We start from the raw sequence: 14,473 nt of genomic DNA on the forward strand, positions 1-14,473 counted from the left end.
CGTGTGTCTTTTATTTGCCGAGTGTCAGCACTCGGCGTAAATTGTTATGCCGTGAGTTTTAGTTTTGCCGAGCGTCGTCTTTGGGACACTCGGCAAACACCATGTTTGCCGAGTGCCCGAAATCTTGCCCACGGCAAAGGTGGGGACACTCGGCAAATTAGGTGTTTCTGGTAGTGGTTATAATGATGGACTTCATAATGGACTATGTTATAATGATTGATTTTTGTGAATTATGACTTGTCATGATGTTTTAAATAATGGTCTTGTGTTTGTGGATGTATATATGTGGCGGTCAGATTCGAATTTGAATTATATATATATATATATATGTGGTCAGATTTGAATTTGAATTTTTTTTGCTGGAAAATCCATTGTATGGGCGGTTCTTGATTGAACCGCCCTTACAAATACACACAGCAGGGGCGGCTGGTGATACAGCCGCCCTTACAGAAGTCCACTATAGGGGCGGCTGATATTACCAGCCACCCCTACAGAGGGCACTGTAGGGGCGGCTGAAAAAATCAGCCGCCCCTACAGAGGGCACTGCAGGGGCGGCTGAAAACACCAACCGCCCCTACAGAGAGCACTGCTGGGGCGGTCAAGAAACCGCCCCTATAGAGGCAACCTCTGTAGGAAGCACCCTGAGAAGGGCAGGCTGGCGCAGCCACCCCTAAAGAGGCTCTAGAGCCGCCCCTATAGTTAACTTCTGTAGTAGTGCTCATACTTCTTCCCTTACTTGCTTCAGACCAGTGCAGTGGATTCATTGCTCTGGTGTGGAGGTTGGTGGTGGGAAGGCGTCTAGTTGGAGGCCTGCAGTAGCTGAAGAGAAGCAACCAGGCAGGCGGGGACTATGGCAGCCATCCATCGATGGGCCTCGGGTACCTACGCTGGTAGCACATGCGTCCATGTGACTTTGCGCATGCATCCATGCGGCTGAACACCTCACTGTCACCTCACGTGACCATCCTCGACCTCGATTCCATTCAAGCCACCTGCTGTCTCTAAAATTTTCTCATTCTTTACGATGATCAATGACTGGGACAAAACTTTAAGAGTTCTGAATGCATGTATCGTATTTAAGATTTTTTTCTCCATACCTCCATCAAACTTCAAAGACGATTCAAGATTGAACAAGTGCAATATATATACAACAAGAAGAAGCGTGCGTTGCTTGCCAACGGCTACCAAATCTCTTAGCTACGGGGCAAAATCTTACTCATATTTTAAGCAAAACAAATTCTACTAGTACAAAAATGATTTTAGGAGACGAGGGATTTTATTATAGATCTTTTACAAGGGTTGGAAAAGTACCATCGTATACCTCCAGGTGCTTTCATCTTTTTCTTTTTCTAGGTAACTAATTGAGAAATATATTATACAGGATACTTTAGTAATTGAGGTTGCGCCCTTCTGAAAGTAGATGTAACCCTGGCCATGAAGCACACGCGGCCCTGAAGGTGGCCTCACTGGCGGAGCGCAACACACCGGAGGGCATGGACGGCGGCTAGCGTGCCATGGCAGACTACGAGGCAGCAAGGCTTTGGACGCCGAGTGTGCGGCCTTAGTCAGGACCACTGTCAAGTTCCTGTTCGAGCTCGAGAAGCTGGATGGCCTGCTCCGCGGCACGGCCATGCTGCTACCGCCATTGCCGGAGCCTGAGGTGAAGCAGGAGCGGCTCGTCGAGGTGCTAGGTGCCACCCGAGCGAGCAGGAGCAAGCACGTCAACCGCGGGCTTCCTCTCGGGCCTCCTCGTGCAGTTTTGCACCAAGGAACCCGGGGAGCGTATATGTGGCAGTCAGGGAGCAGAGGGCGCGAAGCCGCTTGGCATGCCTAACGCCGGACTGAGCCATGATGTCATGATGACGTCATATATGCTCTTTTCCCCTTTCAAAATTAAAGAAGAAATGTCTTCAAATACAAGTGCTTGTGCCCTGTTTGTTACTGGACTAAAGTTTAGTCACCCCTTGAGGACTAAAGGGGATTGAACTACTGTAGGGCCTGTTTGGTTAGATGGGACTAGAGACTACTGAGCCCTATTTTAGTCCCAAATAGTCTCTACTTTCTCGAACACACGGACTACTAAAGGGACTAGAAGATGTTTGGGCTGTAGTCCTTGAAGGATGGCTATTTGGGACTCTTAGGCCAAGTTGACAAACCATGCCCTTATCTCTCTCCTCTTTTATTGTGTCGGGACCATCCGCGTCTGTCCGCTTGGAGCGTGCGCCGCCAGCGGCCTAGAGCACCGATAGCGACTGTGCGACGAGGCTATGCGCGACGGCGACGGCGAACAAGGAGCTCGCGGACCCGGACCTCACGGCCGTGCACTGGGGAAGGTTACAGCGGTGCGGTGAGCCGTTCCTCCAAGCATCGGCGACAGCGTCTTCTCTCCCTAGATCTGACAACGTGGAGGTGCCCGCCTCCGCTCTCCACCATCCCGGCGCGCAACGAGATGGTGGTGAGCTCGTGGCCGCGTCGGAGATGGCTTGCCAGCTCCGGCATCCCGGTGCCCCTTCCCCACCTTCCGGCATCTGGCGGCCCCTCTCCCACCTCTGACATCTCGACGCCCCCTCCCCACCACTGCCCACGGCGGCGTCCCTCCCCGGGCGCGCGTGCAGCTGTCGGCGAGAGTGGCACGGGGTGCCCCATTCCTTGGCGAGGCTAGGCAAGAGAAGTGTGGGTATTTTGGTCTTTATTTATCTTCCTTAATGGTCTTTAGTCTCTTTGAGTCCCTAGAACCCAACAGGGCCTTAGTCACCTTTTAGTCTCCATGTTTGACATTTTTTTAAAAGGACGGTAAAAGCTTTGCCGCGATTTCTATTAGACAAACAAAGAAAAAAGGCAAGTGCCAATCCAGTTTTTTGAATTGAAATTGGACCAGAAAAACCATACAACTCAGGAGAGCGCCTCACTCATCCTGCATAACTTTGGAATAACTATCACAACTCACGCCACTACTTGCAGCTTGGTCGAATCGACCCAACTAACAACTACCCAACTAACAACAACTTGGACGAAGAAATGATCCATTGGAGCACCGAGCACCACCACCCTTGGAGAAGCGCCATGGCAGACGGCAAGAGACTAACGGCGAAAAACTGGATTGCCTAGTAGAGCCTTCAAGAAGGAAACGACACCAAGAGCGTAGACAAGCTAGCCCGATAAGGGAAGGTTTTAAAGTTTGGCATTTTAGGGTCAAAAAGTGACTACAGTTCAGTCTCTAAAGCTCCCCCAAACCACCTGAATGATGGAGAAAAAATGTCCCATTTTAGGTCACTCGACTACTATAAATGCAATCATCCAGGGTTTTGACGTTTTGTCATCTAGACATGAGGAGACGAATCACGTTTGCTTTTGCCACTTAATTGGTGTCGCACTTGTATTCATAGGGATGACGACTGTACTGGTAGGTTGTGACACTGCCTTTTTATTTTTATTTTTTTGCAGCACGGGATGCGGCTGGCAGATGTGGACAAAATGAAGGAGTTATTTGATCCGACACTTGTTGAAGAATCATAGCTGATGGACGTAGCGCTGCTGTGCAAAGAGTTTGATCCGGCAGACGGTCAGACCATGGCAAAGGGCAGATCTACCCACCCCAGAGCTTCCCCAGCACCCCGCTATAATCGGCTCACAGGCACATAGCAAACAACAGCTGGCCATCAGCATCACCTTTATAAAAATATACCACAAATACAGGATAATAATAGAGATTTGGACAACCCCAGCCCCCGCTGAACACATCAAATGGCACCGCGCCACGGACTCCAGCCGGAAAGGATGTCAGGTCTGCTAATGCGCAAAGAAGACGAAAAGAGAGGAGCGTATACGCACCTGCCAGGCAGACGAGCGAACTGGAGCTGTAGTACAGCTGGCAGGGGGACGCTTTTATCCGACGCTTTCCCTGCCCGGGCGGTGAGGCCCAACACGAACGCACCTATCGCTGGTCGACAACGCTATCCTTTCTCGCGACATGTTCAATGGCGAGAAAGTGTTGCCAGCCCGAAAGAACAAACGCTCAATAGACTCAAGATCAGGAGAGGAATGACGAGTTGAGACCCCAAATGAATGTGGACGATGGCTTGTCTTCTCCTGACACCGGTTTGGACTTTCTGAGCTTTCGCTTATATTATAGGGAGTACTACATCCATTCAGTCCAAACTATGGGATATGCTCACTGTTTCCAGTTCTGTAATTCAGGGCAAACCATTTGTGACTTTGGACGTGCCACTATCACACTACGAAAACCTGGAAAAACGGTACTCGTAGTTTTTTCAGATTGATTCCTTCTCCAGCCCACTTCAATTTCTCTCGTGTGTTTATATAGAACGGTAATGCAGGGAAAGCGGGCATCCGTCCGCCCGGACCCTGCCTGCCCGACTCCACCTCGCAGCTTCCGCCTTTTCCCACTGCGCGCCCTATCCGAGCCGCGCCGTGCTCCTCCCCTGCCGCGCCCACTCCGCCTCACTGTGACCATCCCCCGCCACACCAAGGTGCTTCCGCTACCGCAGTCCCCCACCAGGAGATGTTGTGCTGAAAGCATATATTATAAATGTATATCTCAATTTCATGTGCTTCAGATGTTTTGGAGGTTCGTTGCATGTGTTTCACAGGGATGTTGCAACAGTAGATTTGAATGTTGCATATGTTGCAGATGTTTCAGAGGTATGTTGCATGCGTCTACTAAAAATGTTTCATCTGTTTTAGACGTATGTTACAAGTGTGTTCTTTTGATGTTGCACATATTACAGTGGCTATACACATATGTTCCAAATGTTTCATATGTTTTAGTTGTATGTCGCAGCAAGTGTTTCATGTTGTAGGTGCAAGCCCCCATCATTGGTGTCGTCGAGGGCTGTGGCCACTGACGCGGGAAGGAGGCGTAGGCCGCCACCGACGGTGTGGGGAGGAGGCTTACGCAGCAAGGCACCGGTGTGGAAGAGACCCGCACAATTCCTAGCAAAGGAGTCCTACGCGGTGGAGGTGACCAGCTGACGGCTGGTTGTGTATTACTCTACCGACGGGAATACGAAATTTACAGACGATATTGTTTTACTCATTTCTTGTCTTTCACTCTTTCCCAATTCTTTTGACCGCCCTAGCCGATGGTCAGTTTCAGTAGAGGTTATGGTTAAGGTCACTTTTCTTTTAGCACAGGTGAGTCTATAACTTTTCAAAAACAGTGTACTTAGTGGTGTTTCCCTCCTCTTTAATTTATCTTCTTCCGTAATATAGAATGGCACGCAGCCTTCAAGAAGGGGGGAAAATAGGTGCAAATTTCATTCAGCAACTGCCGTAGCTGGACCTCTACGACAGCACATAAACGATACCAGGTCTGCCGGCTCCATGGCAGGATTCTCTTGTTCCATGCCTGGATCCAGCATCCCAGCGGGCAAATGCGTCGTGTGGAAACCAGGCAGCGGCAATGCAAAAAGGAAATACTTAGAGCCTCCTCAAACTTTCGCACAACATAAATATAAATACGTTCCAAGCTTATTAGAATGTACGAACCACAGAAAAGGTTCAGAAACTAAATAAATAATACAAGCCACGAGTTCAGCAAAAAGAAAAGTGTTGCAGCAGGTTCTAATAGCAGCAGAGTACATTGAAAATTTGATACAGCATATTTTATTTATTCGAATAGAAAATAGCTCGGGGGAACATAAGAGCCGAAACCGTCTGGCTCACAGTCAAGTGAAGTTGTGTCTTGTGGCCATGGGCTCTGTTGTAGTCTTACAAGCATTGAAGCCAACTCCATTTGAGCTGCACCACGGTTCATGCAGAAACTTGGATCAGAAACATCAATAATTCTACTTAATCTTTGTGCACATACTATGCTTACAACCATAAATTGTCCGATGACCAAAGTGCTTACTTCCTAGTGAAGAATCATAGAAGGATAGATGTGTCATAGACTCTCACGTGACAGATTATAAACAAATCGAGGCAGCACAGTACATGTTACATCGATATAGGACATAGGAGACTGGAAAACAGAGTATCGACTGGTGGCCAGAAACAGAGTCGGTGCAGCCAGTGACTGAAAAAAACTACGTCCGTTATGTAATGGATTCAATGATGGGAAATCAGTATGTGCTAAAACAGGTTTGGTAGTTTCATACATCAGCATAGATGTTCGCATAATGGAAATGCAATGGTGCTGTACCAGATATGTCTCTCTCAGGAATCACAAAGTTATTTGTTTGACGGAAAGTGGGCTAACACATTTTCAAAATCTGTGCACTCGAATGGCTGACACGCACGAGCAGCAACAGTGACACCATGAGCTAGGATAGGACAGAACAGGTTGGAGAGAGTACTTACTTTCACTGTACGCATGCAGATCCAAATTCGTATCTCCTCAAGACACATTATTATTGCCCCCCCTGAAAATTTGGATAAAGCTAATAATTAATTGAGTAGAGAGACAAGCAAGTGCTGTATATATATAATATATGCCAAAATGGAGGCATGTAACAAGATAGAAACAAATAATGAGATATTAATTTGATCGGAACTACAAAATTCTTGTCGTACCTGATTAATATATATGCTGCATACGAAACGTGGGATGGTTGGGATGGACGTTGCATGCATCTCTCAGTGCACCGAACGCAGCATCGGTCTCCGTAGCAGGCATGCCACGAGAGATGATCTTCCATCTGAGTTCCCGAAGGGAAGGCAGGTACTCCAAGCCAATATTTCCACAGTAGTCACTGTAGTTACCTTTTAGGGCCCGCAAACAGACAACAAAATCAAGCACTTCAAGATTTGGCATCACGCCAGAGGGTACAGCTTTTCTGGAGTCATAGCCTTTTCTAGAGGCAAAGGGCATAGCATCCTCTCCATTCCACATATGCAATGAAACGCTAGTGTCCTCCTCATTGGGCTGCTCAAACTGGACAGTTGCACTGGTCTCAAAGTACCTCAACTTCTGGAAGAAGCAGCCATCACCAGCGTTAATATTGCTTACTGTTGCCGTGGAGTATGTTAAGAGTCTGAGATAACAGAGCGCCGGCAACCTAGCAAGGAGTTCCAGATCCTGCTCATCCATAGTAGTCACCGACAAGTCCAAGTGGGCCAGGTTGGGAAGACGTGTGGGATTAATGCATAAAGGCAATTTAGAAAATTGAATAACAGGCAAACTCAAATAATGGAGAGGTCGTGGGAGCACAAAGCCTGCTGCTTCCCACATGGTTGTATCCGCATCCCAAGATGAATCGACCACATCTAGACGCTGGAGCTTTTGCATATTGCTTAGAGACTCCACAAAATCTCTCTGCATGCTCTCGTCCGCCCCATCAGAAAGGTAAAATTCAAGCACCCTTAGTTCTCGCAGGCTGGCAAGCTCCTTGAAAAATCTCTTAGCGACATATTCTATACTTAGCTCCTCCAGGGAAACCAGCTTCCCAATCCCATCCGGTACCTTTTCTTCAGCACATAGCCGGACCAGCTCTGTTAGGTGCACAATGCTTGCTGGCAACGTTCCGCCCACATCGAGTGTTTGCAGTAACTTTAGATTCCCTAGTTGTATGGGGAGCTCAAGGGAACTACCGTGGAATCTTATCCTAAGGTACCTCAAGTGAAGTAAATCACCAAGATGCTCAAGGTGGCAACCTTTCTCAAACCTGCAGTATACTATGTCTAGCACGCGCAAAAGTTTAAATCTCAAAAACTGGTCCCGGCTATCAATAAAACACTCGAATGCGGTATATGACCTCACTTTTGGCATCCCAGTAACCATTGTTTCAGAATTAATGTGCTCGGCTATTCTGTTTTGGTTGGCTAACCGACGGACACAGCTTGGTGCAGGTGTTCCTTCAACATTATCACCTAATATAGCAATAAAGTTTTCATCAGATGAAAGCTTACGCATCAGATCAAGAACCATATCATGAACACGACAGCTTTCTACTCTGCCATTCCACTCATTCTCCACTGGCTGGATCAAGCTTCTATTAATGAGATCATTGAAGTATCTTTCTCCAAGCTCAAATAATCTTGTTCCCTGTTTCCCATCAATAAATCCTTCAGCAATCCACTTCCGTATCAAAGAATCCTTTCGGATCAAATAATCTTCTGGATATGTACTTAGATATAGTAAGCATGTCCTCAAATGTGGAGGCAGATCATAGTAGCTAAATGAAAGTATTGTCATAGTATCTTCAGCTTCCCTGTTATCTGTAGTATGAAAACCAATAGAGTTGTATACCATTGACCATTTCGCACTTCTGGTTTACCAGCCAACAAACTAGCCATTGTGATGATTGCTAATGGTATACCAGCACATTTCTTTAGAATTTTCTCAGAAATATCATCTGGATGGTTATCAAGGCAACTTTCTGTCTGCATCTAGATAACCTTGTATAGAAATAATTTCATGGAGTCATCATAGGAAAGTTGCTTTCAGCTTGTAAACCTCACCAGATGCTTTGGCAACATCAACATTACGAGTAGTTGTGATTACTTTACTTCCACGATTCTTCTCAACAAGTGCATAGTTTGATTGCTGTCCCAGGTGCGTACCTCCCATACATCGTCAATAACAATAAAATACCTATCCACACCAAAGTGTAAGAACCAGTTGGTTAGTAATAACGTTGGAGCTTCTACATAATTTAAAAAATTCTAACATTAAAAGTAGTCGCCATTACATATCAAACTCATAACTATTATGTCAGTACAAATATACAGTGCATTGATGTTTCAGAATCTTTCTGACTAGGAATCGTAGTTGAAAGTAATTATAGAAGAGTAACTTCAAGAAGTAACCTACAACTTTGGGCATATGCATGAAAAATTGAAAACTACACATTAAAGGTCCTAATTTTTTTTAAAAAAACTACAAATTTAAGGCCAAGTTGTATACAGAAGTTACACATCTAAGTGCATGTTGCAACACAAGGTGACCCTAAAACTGTTCTTTTTCTTAAAATATACCTCAACTTTTATGCATATGCAATAAGAAGTTATCGTCTTATGAGATTATTTTATACTATATTTTTTAGGGTCCTTATTTTTATACTATAAGTTGAAAGTTTATAGTTGCAGAAGAAAAATATAAAAAAAACTAAGTTCAATTATGAATTTGAAATGTTTAAGCCGTTAATTAAATTATGATACTATGCATGCCCTTTTATGTCGGACACCACTGAATTATGCATTTTTCTAACAGGTGAGCTAAAAGCATTTATGTCGGATACCACTGAATTATGCATTTTTTTATATGTGTGGAGTAGAAACACATCAATCTCAAGAAGCAGTCTGGCATGCATAGACGATGCGGAAATAATATTTTTAGTATAACCTACAGCAAATTGTGGAGCAACATCATCTTAAAAGGCACTTGCTAATTGCAATTTACAATTGGATTTCTGATGTGTACCTCTTGTTCTCTAGGAATTCTCGAACTTCACGAATGAGGAGATCAACACCTCTTCCAGTGTTATGAATGTTGTCATACCTAATTTTGTCAAGATCAAAGAGAATGTCCTTGAAAACTTTTACCAAATCATGATCCCTACCAACTGAAACAAAAGCCCCACAATCGTATTGCGACTTAAGCTTGTCATACACCGCTTTGGCAAGAGTGGTTTTGCCCAATCCCCCAACACCAACAATAGAAACCTTCTTCATAGTTTTCTTGTCAGGCGCATCATCATCCGGTTGGGATAGATTCAGCATAGAGATGAGCTCGTCCCCTGACTTGTCAACGCCAATCAGTTGGGAAACCTCTTTGTACATAGCAGTAAGGCGAGGATCAATAGTGGACGCTGATGTAATTGACTTGGACATAATCATCTCATCGAGTTTGTACTTCTGACGCCTTTCAGCTACCTCGTGGAGATGCTTCTTGATATCGTCGATGGCACCCGCAATATCATGGCGAGCCTTGGCCTTGGTGAACACCTTGCCCATGTTCTTCATGGCGCGTCTGAGCCTGCTCGGGTCGGCAGGCTCTCCGCCATCGACGCGCACGAGGAAGGTGTCGAGGACATCCTCCAGGTCGTAAGATGCCTCCCTGACCTCGCGCGCCCACACCTTCACCTGCTCGTCGAGCCGGTCCCATGGCTCATTAGCGACCCTGCGGAGTAAGGTGTGGATGCTCTCCAGCTCGCTGTGGAGCCACTGCACCTGCTTCCGAACGTCCTTCTGGAGCTTGTACTCACCATAGAGCAGCTTCAGCAGTTTGGGGGCGAGGCTTCCCAGCGCCCCCGTCAGCACACTCATGCTTCTTCTCTTGCTTGGTTCAGATCTGAGCGCAGTGGATTCATAGAGCTACTGTGGTGGTGGCAATGGCAAGGCGGAGCGCGGCCGGCGGGGCGAGGCGGGCTCGAGGCGAGGAGCGCCCGGAGCGGCGCGGCGTGGCGAGGCGGATTCGGGGAGGAGTGGAGTGGAGGAAGGCGGGCCGCCGCGGGAGGAGTCGACGAAGGAGAGAGCGCCGGGGGTCCGCCGCCGGGCGCGAGCTCGGGGGAGCCGCCTGGATCCGGAGGGTGAAGCCGCAGCTGACGACGCGGAAGGCTGCCGGCTCCACGGCGGGCAGCGCTGTCGTCGCGGCTCGGGCCTCGGGGCGGCTCAGGTGGCGAGCGGCACGGCGGAGGGTGGAGCGGAGCCGCAGCGGACGGCTGCCGGCTCCATGGCGGGCAGCGCCGCGGCGGATGGCGCTGGTGCTGCCGGCTCCGCGGCGGCCGGCACGGGTGGATTCCGGCTCCGCGGCGGCCGGCGCAGGTGCCTGGACGCAGGGCCGCAGCGAGATGGACGGCGCGAACCTGCTGGGATGGCGGCGTTGATAGGGTTGAGGAGTGAGGGCTCGGATATTTTCGCGGACGGCAGTATTTGGGGCTCCTCTGTTGGAGAGGTGAAGTTACGGGGACGTAATTTTTTTTACTGTACATCACCAAACCGTGAAATGGGTATCAGGTTACGCCGTTGGAGTCAGTCTAGAGCAGGCGGGCAACCTCCAATGGACAGGACACAGGAGGCATGCTGGCTGGGCGTTGAGCTCACCCTCACCGATTCACTGTCTAGAGCAGGCAACCTCCAATGGACAGGACACAGGAGGACACTGCCGAGTTAATACTCAATGGCGTCACTGAACATTGATGCAGAGACAGGCATTGTTTTAGACATGTCACTAATGCAGCCCATGTGCCATCGCAGCGATTGCAGATGTACCATGCGCATGCGCTCTGCTTCGCCGGTGAGTGGGGGCTGACGGCTCGACTCGGTGGCCGCGCAGGTCAAGGTCTCCTCCAACCATGTGCCATCGTCCTCCCCACTGCAGGCCGCGGGCCTTCTTGTGTCGGCTCCATTATTGCCTTCTGCTGCACTGAGGGCTTGAGGCGCACAGGCCGTGGCTAATGGTTTGGGTTAGCCCTACTTATGGCTTCTAATCTGAACTGAACCAACACAACCATCTTAAGCATGCAGAGTACAGCAAACTACAGTCTGAATGGTCTGAAGCCAGGTCAAGCACTAGCCACCTGTGTGCTTATCTATGGTTTGTTTTAGGATGTGTTTAGTATAGTGCCCAAGCTAGCCAAATCGAATTTTGGCCATTTAACCCATTTTTCCCATCGTTTGGTTGGATGCCAAATTTTAGCTTGGCACCCATCTCCTTTGGCCTGTTAGACTAAATCTTATTTGGGATCTTAACTGGTCTAGTTACAGGAACATCTAATCATGTGCTTAGTGCTTAATCGAGCTTAATTATCGCTGACCTCTAGACGAAGATGTCCATAGGCCCGCTAATTTCCACGTGCCTGCTCGGCTAGAAGGCACGCGCCGTTGTTGATGTAGAGGTGGAAGACACCGTCACAAGCAGAGGGACAATGGCGGGTCTCTGGCCTAGAGCACCACTCTCCGAGCCACCTGATCGGTTGGTCTTGCCTTTTGAATAGAACTAACTGTTCATCAACCCGTGCTCTCGCACGGGTTAGAATCTTAGGAGACTCTAACTACTAAAAACTACTTATATTAATATTTTTTTCTCATCACTAATGTTCTAAAACAATAGCTATAATAGGTACTCTATAGTCTATATTCAGTTTTGATAATCTATCAATTATTGATTTTTATGTACTTTTCATGCATAACCATCAATTTTTTTTTTACATAGCACCTCTTTTTATCTCCAATATACATTTAGTTGAAACATTTGTTTAAACTATGATGGCTTAGGTGCGGTCTATATTTTTACGACTATGAACCTAAATTTTGATTCTTTTTTTCAAAAATTTGAGCTTATTAATTGCTCAGATACAATGACTATTATTTACAATGGTGATTATAGTCCAATTTGATGGCAAAGTGTTTTAGGTTTATGTAAGAATTTTAGGGTCTATCTTTTTTATTTCTAGCAGTTTCATGAGTAATAATTTCTAGGATTAATCTTTTTTCTAGCACGATATGTGTTTAGTTGAAACATAAACTTAAAGTATATAAACCCTTACCACTTTATGTGATATCATTTAAATCTATATTTTAACTTTCAGCTTTTGATCACGTGTTAATTTAAAATTCCATTGCTTATTGTATCGTTTATTCAAAATTTTCATTTTTTATTTTGTTATAAGAATATTCTACGTCCTAGGCTATCCTCTTAGTTCTTACAATGGCATAAATAATTGTTTCGGCATGCACGATGGCAATTAAGATGTTGAATTTATAATATTGTATTAATTACTATTGTTTTAGTAAACAAATAATCTTTGGAATTAAATTGCTAATATTCATATATGATATAATGTTCCAATCAAATTGTTTAAACTCTTTGGAGGTAACAACTTGCAAAATTTATTATCATGAGTATTAGTATGACTTAAAATGAAGTGTAAGTGTCATTACTATATGATTTGTAAGGACATTTTTCCGCGCTTGATAAGCTTATAAAATAAATATTTATCCTAATGTATATATGTTTCCTTGGTCTACGCAGTGGAACATAGCTTTGTGCATAGTTTCAACTTAACATTGCAGAAGTGTGTATTTCAAATAGTCTTGTGCATATATTGTACTTATGGATGTTTGAATTATTTTTCATGATAGCATATATTAGAATTTACATGTTGATTTGAGAGATTTTTGTCAATTTTTTTTGTAACAATTGAAATGGATAATTTAGGTACAAATTATACATGTATATATTACATTACATTACCTCTCATAATGCCAGGTATGGTTAATTTGAATGCAAACTAAGGGGTCAAAGCATTACCTTTCGTAATGATAGATGTGGATAATTTATAAAAAAAAGAAATAGTTAGTTATCTTTTATAATTGTGGAAGTTTGACTTTTTTCCATATAGGCTTTATTGATAACTCCATGGATCATGGTCCCCTAATTTTTCAGCATCATTATTAACATGTAAACTCGAAGTAATGTAATGAAGTTAATATTAAAGTGAACAAAAAAATTATAAGTCATGGTCAATAAGGATTATATCAAGACTTATTTGTTCAAAGTAATCCAAGACTCTTGCTTTAATTTTTCACAATTCTTTCCCAAGCCTAATCTCACCTAAAGTTTTACTGACCATACGGAAAGATAAGTACTCGGAGAAGACAAATTAAATTGTTATTATGGAATGGCCAAATTTAGTACATCCTAGGAGATAAATTAAATTGTAATTATGGGATCTGGCAAGATGGCCACATCTTTAGTCTGCAGGAGCGGCCGGTGATCATGATGCCGTGGATGCCGGACGTCATGGCACCGGCGGCCTGTGTGTTGGCATCTGTTCCGCGCGTACGGCCGCCTGTCTTAGACGTACACGCGCGACCCATTCATGTCGCGACGCCTCTCGTGGTCTGACACCATCTCGATTATCTGGCTGTTCCATCTCGATCATCTGGCTGTTCTGCCCAAGATTTCTCGGCCAGAATTGTGACACCGGCCAACGTGCATTTCTTGTATGCATGGAGTGAAGAAAATCAATCTCAAGAAGTAGTCTGGCATAAATGATATGGAGATAACATTTTTAGTATAACCTACAACATAGTGTAGCATCGAGTAACTATGGAGCAATATCTTAAAAGGCACTGGCTAATTACAATTTACAATTGAGTGTCTGTGTTACCTCTTTTTCTTCAGGAATTCTCGAAGTTGGTGAATGAGGAGCTCGAGGCCTCTTCGAGTGTTGTGAATGTCCTTATGCTTTTCACCGTCAAGATGAAAGAGAATATCCATGAAAACTTTTACCAAGTCATAATCCCGACCAATTGAAATGAAAGCCCTGCAGTCATACTGTGACTTAAGCTTCTCATACACCGCCTTGGCAAGGGTGGATTTTCCTAATCCTCCAACTCCAACAATAGAAACCTTCTTCATCTCCTAGTTGGAGGTACCATCATCTGGATGCAACGTCATCAGCATGGATACGAGCTCATCCCTTTGACTTGTCGACGCCAATAAGTTGCGTCACTTGTTTGTACATAGCTTTAAGGCGAGGATCAATAGTTGGCGTTGTTGCGAGTG

The 14,473-nt window shown here is 45.4% G+C and overlaps 2 protein-coding genes across 2 annotated transcripts; both read right to left on the bottom strand.

The window, feature by feature from the left end:
* Positions 1-5,455: 5,455 nt before the first annotated feature.
* Positions 5,456-8,349, bottom strand: LOC136480914 (disease resistance protein Pik-2-like). The gene is made up of 4 exons (XM_066478340.1): positions 8,280-8,349; positions 6,535-8,178; positions 6,322-6,383; positions 5,456-5,760 (listed from the first exon to the last, which is right to left on the bottom strand). Exons 1-2 carry the CDS (start codon positions 8,347-8,349, stop codon positions 6,539-6,541), a joined length of 1,710 nt encoding a protein of 569 aa, XP_066334437.1. The 3' UTR covers positions 5,456-5,760; positions 6,322-6,383; positions 6,535-6,538.
* Positions 8,350-9,716: 1,367 nt separating this feature from the next.
* On the bottom strand, positions 9,717-10,227 carry LOC136480915 (disease resistance protein Pik-2-like). Its single transcript, XM_066478341.1, has 2 exons — positions 9,835-10,227; positions 9,717-9,731 (listed from the first exon to the last, which is right to left on the bottom strand). Exons 1-2 carry the CDS (start codon positions 10,225-10,227, stop codon positions 9,717-9,719), a joined length of 408 nt encoding a protein of 135 aa, XP_066334438.1.
* Positions 10,228-14,473: the final 4,246 nt, after the last annotated feature.

Source organism: Miscanthus floridulus, chromosome 9, assembly GCF_019320115.1.
Source record: "Miscanthus floridulus cultivar M001 chromosome 9, ASM1932011v1, whole genome shotgun sequence".
Classification (NCBI taxonomy): Eukaryota; Viridiplantae; Streptophyta; class Magnoliopsida; order Poales; family Poaceae; genus Miscanthus; species Miscanthus floridulus.